Below are 9,704 nucleotides of genomic sequence, written 5' to 3'. Positions count from 1 at the left end.
CGTGCTCACGGGGCAACGTCGCGAACTTGCGTGCGAGTGGTTATTTAATTCTATAAAATTCAAACGAATCCCGAAAATCATGAAACTTGGCAAGATGTCGTGATATCACATGCATATGCGGTGGTAAAAATTTAAAAACGTTTGGAGGACGTCATCACGTATGGTGTTCACAAACCAGGGGTGTGGCACTTGGCAAAGCTGGAAAAAAATGCTGCAAAAACAGCCACTTCCCCAGTTTTGCCGAGTGCCACATCCTGGCACTCGGCAAAGAGGTCCATTTTGCCGAGTGCCACAGCCTGGCACTCGGCAAAGAGGTCAATTTTGCCGAGTGCCAGATGGTACCACTCGGCAAAGACTATTTTTAAAAAGATTTTTTTAAAAAAAAATTGTTTCTTTGCCGAGTGCTCAGCCCTGGCTCTCGGCAAAAATTCAAATTTTGCCGAGTGCCAGTCCCTAGGCACTCGGCAAAGCCGGCGTCAAATGTTGACGGCAGTTATTTTTTTGCCGAGTGCGGGCTTGGCACTCGGCAAAGACTTTGCCGAGTGTCGATTTTTGGCACTCGACAAAGAAATTTTTGCCGACAAAATCTTTGCCGAGAGACCTTTGCTGAGTGCGGCACTCGGCAAAGCCTTTGCAGAGTGCTTGGCTGGCTTTGCCGAGTGCCCCCAGCACTCGACAAAGAGGGCGTCTGCAGTTGTGTCCGATGCATGGTATATGCATGTGTTATAATCTCCTCACTGTTTATGTACTCTGGAAGCCATTGTCTAACCGATAACAGTCAATTTTTGTGGAGATCCCAAATAAACTCATTCCTTGAACTTCGTGATCATCATATTGGAATTAATTAAGTTATGCTACTCCACTAATTTGCTACTAGTAATTATGTATGTTAGCTAGAGATCTGTATACATGGCTAAAGATTTAGAGTAGTGTTTGTCTTCTTATTCTGACAATTTGACTTCTCGTCGTTCGTCGATCGTGTGTCAGTTAAATATAGTCCAAAATTAGCTGTACGTACACACTTTCAGTTTGAACATGGTGTTTTTCAATTGGGTAGCAACGTGCTCCATTTAATACTTTGTGCCTGCACGGCCGTTACATGCTATAGGATTAATTGAAAATACTCCATTGTCGCATCATATACACGTTGACAATTTTATGTCGTCGTAGTAGCTTGATGGTTGCAGCTATATATATATATATATATATATATATATATATATATATAGAGAGAGAGAGAGAGAGAGAGAACTACTATCCTGTAGCTGGATACAAAATAACTTATTCTGTAGCCACTTTGAGTTACGATAATTACTATGTTAATTTACGAGATTATAGTAACTCCTTATTAAGTGGTTTACTATAACGCTATGGTAAATATCTCTATGTATTATAGTAACCCAACTATCGTAAATATGTATTGACATTATCGTAAATTAGTATATAAAATTATCGTAAATGGAGGTGGCTATAGAATAACTTATTTTGTAGCTGGCTACTGAATATAACTACTGTTCTGTAGCTAGCTATATAATAACTTATTCTGTGGCCACTTTGAGTTACGATAATTACCGTGCTAATTTACGAGATTACAATAACTCCTTACTAAGTGATTTACTATAACATTATTGTACAAATATTATCGTAAATCAAGATGACTATAGAATAAGTTATTCTATGGCCAGCTATAGAATAGCCTTACCCTATATATATATGTGAGAACAGTCCTGTCATGGCTAGCTGACTTGTTTAATGCACTACAGATAAACTACTATTCATGTTTCAAAATTTAATTAGAGAATTAATAAGCTCCACACATATATGTTTCACTGAAAAATAGCAAACTCATACTGTGCTAAAAGCCCCTATCTAGCTAGGCCAGTTTTAGACTTTATTTGCTCAATCAAATTAAAGAGGGGACATTGTTCTGGCTGGTAGAATTTTGGCTGAAATTGACTGAAAAATATTGTTCTGGCTGAATTGTTGTGAGAGAAAACATTGTTCCGGCTGAAAAAAGAAGCCGAACAAGTCGAATATAAGGTAAGCCGAACGGGCCATCTACATATATACATATATAGACTTCATTCTAGCAAAGTTATGTTCCACTATCTGCATGGCAAAAGCAATGGCGGCAGAGATAATCATATATATGGATCTATATAGGGTGCTGCTGGCACACTACTACAACATCTACTACTGTGCTGGTCAAAGTGCATGTATTATTTTCTTGGCCGCATCCTCCACTAATAACCAGCGAGAAAACAGCAATGCATGTATATGAATATGGCCTACTATATATCTAGGGAACCCTAACCCTAACCCTAACCTAATGATCTCTTCTAATTGGCACCAAATCATGGAGATGGGTAGTAGCCCAAGACCAGACCAGCCATATTCCAAGCTGGACTCTAGCTAGACAGGTGTGGCACTTTGGAATAATTCATTCAAGCCACCCATGTACTACGTGTGCTGTCCCACATGCCCCCCACTTAAACCGAAAATTGTCTCAATGCACACACACACACCCAATGTCACCACTTTGGCCTAGGGCTAATATAATAATCCCCAACTTGCCCCAACTAATACAATAAACTAATCCCTCACTTGCGTGCATAAGCATCAACGCTAAGTTGTATCAATGCAACCTTCTCTCTCAAGGAAATTAAAGCAAGCAAAGCACGCTCCTAAATACGTCACTTCAATGGGTAGCACGGGAGTCACAGACACATGGGCCCCAGAGAGGGCTGGACCCCACATGTCATTGCATGTCACATACTAGCCGGCCATGCATGCATCTTGCCCCATCACCCTCCTCTCTCTCTCTCTCTAGCTCCTGTATTATATTTCTTTCTTCCTTCCATCAACTCCAATGACCAGCACTAACCTATCCCTTTCTCGCCTTCTTTTGCCATGCATCACTTCCTCTCACCTTCCTCCTTCCCCCTTCTGTCGTCTCTCTCTCTCTCTCTCTCTTGCCCCCATTGGGTTTGGGGTTCCATTCCAGTCCAGCATCGACGACCTCCTCTCCTCTCTCCTTCGTCCTGCACCTCCCATCCATCTCTGGCCGCGGCCCTTTTCTCCTCTCCGTCCCACTCACTCATCCAGCAAGCTGCTTTCCCCTCCCAAAATATAATCCATCCCGATCCACATGAACAATAAGCACCACCATCAGCAAGCAAGCAGCAGGATAAATTAACAAAGCAGAGAGAGAAATTAAAAGAAACCCCAAGCAGAGAGAGCGGCAGCAGCTTCAGCTGTAGCTCCCTTTTCGTCTCCGCCCACACATCCCAGAAACCATTCTTTACTCCCCTCCAAGAAAACAAGCACCACACAAACCCTAAAGAAATTCATCCTCTCCTTGGCCCTTGCTCGCCGTCTACTATTTTCATCACCACCACTACTTCTTCTCGCGCGCCGCCAATTATTAATATTATCGGTACTGTTATGTAGCCATTATTTTTACTTGCGACTTATTTGCTACTATACTCCTTACTCAACTTATAATTAGCTCTTCTCCTACCCTAGAAAGATGGCAGGCCTGGATTTGGGCACCAGCTCCTACCTGCACCAGCACGGGCAGCAGCACCACCAGGCGCCCCTCCACCTCCACCACGAAGACGGCGGCGGCGCGGGGGGCGGCTCCGACGATGGCCAGGACTCGCTGTCGCCGGGATCGGGCGGCGGTGGGGGTACGCCCAGCACCGCCGGAGGCGCCGGCATCGGCGGCGGGGAGGTCGTCGCCCGCCGCCCGCGCGGCCGCCCGCCGGGCTCCAAGAACAAGCCCAAGCCGCCCGTGATCATCACCAGGGAGAGCGCCAACGCGCTCCGCGCCCACATCCTCGAGGTCGCCGCCGGCTGCGACGTCTTCGAGGCGCTCACCGCCTACGCACGCCGTCGGCAGCGCGGCGTCTGCGTGCTCTCGGCGGCCGGGACCGTCGCCAACGTCACGCTGCGCCAGCCGCAGTCGTCCCAGACCGGCCCGGCCTCGCCGGCCGTCGCCACGCTCCACGGCAGGTTCGAGATACTCTCCCTCGCTGGCTCCTTCCTCCCGCCCCCGGCCCCGCCGGGGGCCACCAGCCTCGCGGCCTTCCTGGCGGGGGGCCAGGGGCAGGTCGTCGGTGGTAGCGTGGCTGGCGCGCTCATCGCCGCGGGCCCCGTCGTCGTCGTGGCCGCGTCGTTCAGCAACGTCGCCTACGAGAGGCTGCCGCTCGAGGACGGCGACGAGGTGGCCCCTCCACCGCTTGCGGGGGGCGACCAGCAGCAGCCCGGTGTGCCGTTTGACCTCGCGGCCGCGGCGGCCGCTGGCGGGCTTCCCTTCTTCAACTTCAACCTGCCGATGGGGATGCCGCCAATGCCGATGGAAGGCCACGCCGGCTGGCCGGCTGGCGCCCCTGGCGGCGGTGTCGGGAGGCCGCCCTTCTCTTGACGGATCCCATCGATCTATCGGCAAAGTGCACGCGCGCGAGGACGTGGACTACTACGTGTAAAACAACCAAGTAGCATCTCTTTCTCTCTGTCTGTCTTCCGCTTCATTCCCTTGTTCTCTCTCATGTGCCGCCATTGTTGTGATCTCTATCTCTCTCTGATGTTTTTTATGTTAACCTGTATGGGACTTTTGTGTTAATTCTTGATCAGTTGAGTGTCGCTGTTAATTTGAACTATGTGTTGTGAGGACATGCACTCATAAATTGATCAAATTTTGTTTTTGTTTATGTCCCGGAGTCAAATGTTCAAGGTAACTTTAGTACCAATAACAATGTTATTACAGGATACATAAATTCTTGTATGGCGGTGGGAAACCACAGCTTTGTTGTGTTGTCTGTCGGTTGCGCTCCGCTTTTGTTTGCAAAGATCAAGTGCTGATCTCTTTGTTTGTTTGTTTGTTTGTTCATTTGTTTTTCTTTTCCTATATTTCAAAAGTTCAATACTACTTATTGGTTCATGTTGCTTGCTGGTTTGCATGTTTTTTTTTTCTTGAAAAGGATCCAAATAACTTTTCGTATATACTGGACATCAGTTTGTTTCTTTATTTTGCTTGCGTGTAGAATTTTACTGTTTCTTATATAGCTACCAGCTTTCTGCAATTCTACAAGTACGGTATTACAAGCATTGCGCAAAGTACAAGCTATGTATCCTCAGCTCCTTACTCTTTCTCAACTTTTCGCATATTAACTATGATAACTTGGGTACATCACTGGAGGAAGGGATCGGTTGATTTTTTTGGAGTTTGGGAATCCCCATAAATTCTACTGAGGGAATAATGAAACTAAGTACATGCAAGAAGGAAGAGAAATATGTTATGTTTAGTTGACTCAATCTTTTATTTCCTTAGATTGGGTGAGACCATTGCTTATTTTTCTTGCTCAAAAGAGAAAGATAGGGTACAGGAGCTAGATTATTAACTAAAGAAACCAAAATGATTTGAGTTCAAAGCACTACATATAGTAAAAAGACAATTGTTAAAGAATGTGTTGAGGTAATTTAATTTTATTACTCTCAACAAAGTTATAGCCCGGGGAACAGGTACGATAAACTCTAATCTGTAAATAACGAAGGTGCTACTTGGAGTTTATATATCCATGAACGAATTTGCAGAGTTCTTGCTAGTGATTACTCAACTATGCATGACTTTTGAAGTTCCTGCACTGAAAACTAGAACTAGCGTAAACTTGTAGGTGTGCTATGCCCAAATCATACTGGAAATGATCTAAGATACAAGAAAGAATACAACTAGGAACATATATATGCAAATGTACGTAGTATATCCCACTATATCCCATCTATAAATTTAGCTATTCACCTGAATTGTACACATAGCTTCAAAATTAGTGGTAACCACTACCGGAAACCGGCACTTTGCCGAGTGCCGGAAGCTTTGCCGAGTGTATTTTATCGGGCACTCGGCAAAGACAGCTTTGCCGAGTGTTTTTTTCGGCACTCGGCAAAGATGGCTTTGCCGAGTGTTTTTTTTTTCACTCGGCAAAGATGTATTTTGCCGAGTGCCATTTTTCGGCACTCGGCAAAATGCGTCTTTGTCGAGTGCATTTTTTCTGGCACTCGGCAAAGATGTATTTTGCCGAGTGCCATTTTTTGGCACTCGGCAAAATGCGTCTTTGCCGAGTGCCTTTTTTTTGCACTCGACAAAGAGGTATTTTGCCGTGTGCATTTTTTTTTTGCCCTCGGCAAATTATTTTTTCAAAGCAATTTTTGAGGCCCGAAATGAATTCAAATGAAAAACTTTTCAACTACAAAGTTGCATAACTTCTCAAGATCTACAAAGTTTATTTTGGTCATTTCTTCATTTGACAAAACGACAATAACGTTGTTCATAAAATCTACATCTCTCTCATATGTCTCATATTAGTTTCATAAAAATATAAGAGGGATATATAAGATTTGTGAATAATGTTATTACCACTATGTCGGATGAACAAATGACCAAAATAAACTTTGTAGATCTTGAGAAGTTATGAAATTTTGTAGTTGGCAACATTTTGATTTGAAATCATCCTGTCATGCAAAAACGGCGTTTGAATTTGAAAATTTTAAAATTTGAATTTTTCAAAAGACCTCGGATGGAAAAACTTCCTAAACTAAAATTGTAGATCTCCAAAAGTTATGAAACTATGTAGCTGACAACTTTTTGATTTGAAATCATCTTATCATGCAAAACTACGTTTGAATCTCTCAAATTTAAAATTCGAATTTTTCAAACGATCTCGGATGAAAAAACATCCTAAATGAAAATTGTAGATCTCGAAAAGTTATGAAACTTTATAGTTGACCACTTTTTGATTTGAATTCATTTAGAGCCTCAAACAATCAATTTACTCTCGATTTAGTATAATATATGAGGATATATAACGGAATCTGGACACAAGCGACAGTATAGTGCAGTGGTAGAGCAGCAGACACGTGAGGGAGAGGTTTTGAGTTCGAATCCCGCCGACCGCGTTAGCCGCGAATTTAGCGCAAAAATGCACCGGTCTAGATGAAGACGGGCGGGCGCTGGTTGTTGGCGGCCTCCCCGAAAAAAAAGCACTCGGCAAAGGCTTCTTTGCTGAGTGCCTTTTGCCGAGTGCAGCACTCGGCAAAGCATTTGCCGAGTGTATTTCGGGCTTTGCCGAGTGCCGCAGACACTCGACAAAGTGCCAGTTTCCTGTAGTGAACACATGTAGAATAAGATAAATACAAGTGTAGCCAATAAACAAGCTCTACGGGTTAGATTTGTATTAGAAATCACTGGAAAAATACAATGTAGTTCAGGCTCTCCCTCGCCCCGATGTTTTTTCACTTCTTGAAATTGTTGAGTTTCCGTCAAATTAATTCCTGGATTTCCAAATTGACCTTCCTTGCTAACTTGCATGCATGTATACGTCCATGAGACAGTATTCTGGCTCAGAAATCTGTTAGTGCATCTAGTTCAAGATTTTTGAAGAGCTAGTTAGATTTCTCTGTTCAGGTGCCGTTCTTCCTGTGTAATAATTAATGAATTGTATATTAATGAATATATATTGGCATTATTAGGGCCCATGAAGAAATATATGTATGTATACATATATGTTGCACACGGTAGCTATAGGATTGATCATATATAACATTTGTGTGTATGAAATTTTTAGTGGATTCACGTGTGCCAGCCTATCTTTTAATCTATACCTCTTATTTATATATCATCTCACTTCACACAAGTATCTCTCCGTCTACGACAGAATATAATTTTTACTTTTTGAGAAGTCAAATAGTTTGAACTTTGACTAAATTTATATAAAAAACTACCATCATTCATAATACAAAATAAGTACCATTAAATTTGTTATAAAATATATTTTTATAATAAATTTTGTTTGGAGATATAAATACTAATATTATTTACTATAAACTTAATCAAACTTAAGTTAGGGGGTGTTTGGTTCACGGACTAAATTTTAGTCCATGTCACATCGGACGTTCGGATGCTATTTAGAAGAACTAAATACGAGTTAATTATAAAACTAATTACACAGATGGAGACTAATTTACGAGACGAATTTATTAAGCCTAATTAATCCATCACTAGCACATGTTTACTGTAGCACCATATTATCAAATCATATGCTAATTATGCTTAAAAAATTCATCTCGCAAATTAGTCACAATCTGTGTAATTAGTTATTTTTTCGTCTATATTTAATACTCCATACACGTGTCTAAACATCTGATGGGACATGGACTAAAATTTTTCCAGTAGCAACCAAACAACCCCTAATTTTCACTGTCACAGATGTCATAATTGTATTTTTTTACTGAGGGAGTACACTATACATGATGGTTGTCAGAGGCATCGACGGAAGTCTTTATGACGGATTCGTTTGAAGGCATGAAATGACCGTTTTGGAATCTTGCCCTATTCCAAAATGGGGTACTCCATCCACGAAAGAATGTCACTTCCGAAAAGTGAATAGTTTAAATTTTGATTAAAATTATATAAAAAATATTAATATTTTTATGTAAAATTAGTATTATTAAATAAATTATAGAATATATTTTTTTAATAAATTTAATTAAAGATATAAATATTAATATTATTTACTATAAATTTAGTTAAATTTAAGCTACTTTGATCGACACGGATTCTATAATTACAATCTTTTATGCACGGAGGAGCACAAAACTAGTTGACCACTGTGTTCTCTCTGTCTTTCTCTCTCTGCTCTCTTTCTCTGATCACTTCACTTCACTTCACTGATGTCATTTCATGACCGACATCTGTCCTTCATTCATTGGCGTCCTTTTTGTGCGTGTCTGATCTGGTTTGTTACAAAGAGCTGGCCTTTCCTGTGCCCTTGGGAACTGCATGCGTTCTAGTAGTAGTACTTTCAATTTGACGCATTCATTTATGCTAGACCTCCCTCGAAGGATAAAACAAATATCGCCTCGAATTTGATCGAATTATATATATGTTCCTGCTTTCTTTTCGATCCATCACTTCTCAACACAATATTTCCAAACTGACTGTGATATCTGTCCCTTTCCTTGTCATTTCATGCGCATCAACTTAATTTGCCTTTGTCTAGCTAGTATCTGCTGCATAATTAGCTAGATTAGCTGCACATATATACATAGATTCTGTTAAACTCATCTGGTCAAAAAGGGTTATATGCAAAGAACTCTTATATGATTCTAGGTACGAGGCACGTTAGTTTGATAGGAACGAAGGAAAAGGTGAGGAGAGATGAGCGCCCCTTCCCCAAACTCCCCACCGCCAGCACCGCAGCCGCCGGCCGCCGCCCAGGCACCGGACGCCACCAAAGCTTCCCTAGGCTCTGCAGGTAAGGGTCCCGCCCTTTTCTCGGGCGCACCTACCTTCTTCCTCGACGGCTTCCCAGGCCACTCCAAGACGACGGAGATCTCAGACTACTTCGACTCCGACTCCGACGCCGACTTGTCCTGCTCTGTGGCCAGGTCCTCCTCCTACCTCGACGCTGTCCACCGGGGCTCTCCGGGCCGGGTGGATCTCGACCTGGCGGGCACCAGCGCCTGGCCAGCCACCCAGTCCATCGACGATGTAACACACTCGGTGTTACACCGTTAATCACAATGTTTTAAATCGCCGGCTATGCCTCTTAGCTGCTGGCCTTCTGAACAGGTAAGCGTAGTTATAGCAGGAGATAGCTGCAGCTATGCCATTTAGCTGTTTTTGCAAAAAAATAGAAAAAAGACAT

General features: G+C 42.7%; 1 protein-coding gene across 2 annotated transcripts; it reads left to right on the top strand.

The window, feature by feature from the left end:
* Positions 1-2,972: 2,972 nt before the first annotated feature.
* Positions 2,973-4,773, top strand: LOC136472202 (AT-hook motif nuclear-localized protein 23-like). Of its 2 annotated transcripts, none has more exons than XM_066469935.1 (2): positions 2,973-3,436; positions 3,530-4,773. In XM_066469935.1, exon 2 carries the CDS (start codon positions 3,530-3,532, stop codon positions 4,424-4,426), a length of 897 nt encoding a protein of 298 aa, XP_066326032.1. In that variant the 5' UTR covers positions 2,973-3,436; the 3' UTR covers positions 4,427-4,773. The 2 variants fall into 2 exon arrangements, with proteins under 2 accessions (XP_066326032.1, XP_066326031.1); XM_066469934.1 differs by having other exon boundaries at positions 3,526-4,773.
* Positions 4,774-9,704: the final 4,931 nt, after the last annotated feature.

This window comes from Miscanthus floridulus, chromosome 8 (assembly GCF_019320115.1).
Source record: "Miscanthus floridulus cultivar M001 chromosome 8, ASM1932011v1, whole genome shotgun sequence".
Classification (NCBI taxonomy): Eukaryota; Viridiplantae; Streptophyta; class Magnoliopsida; order Poales; family Poaceae; genus Miscanthus; species Miscanthus floridulus.
This window is presented reverse-complemented; position numbering and strand designations above follow the sequence as displayed.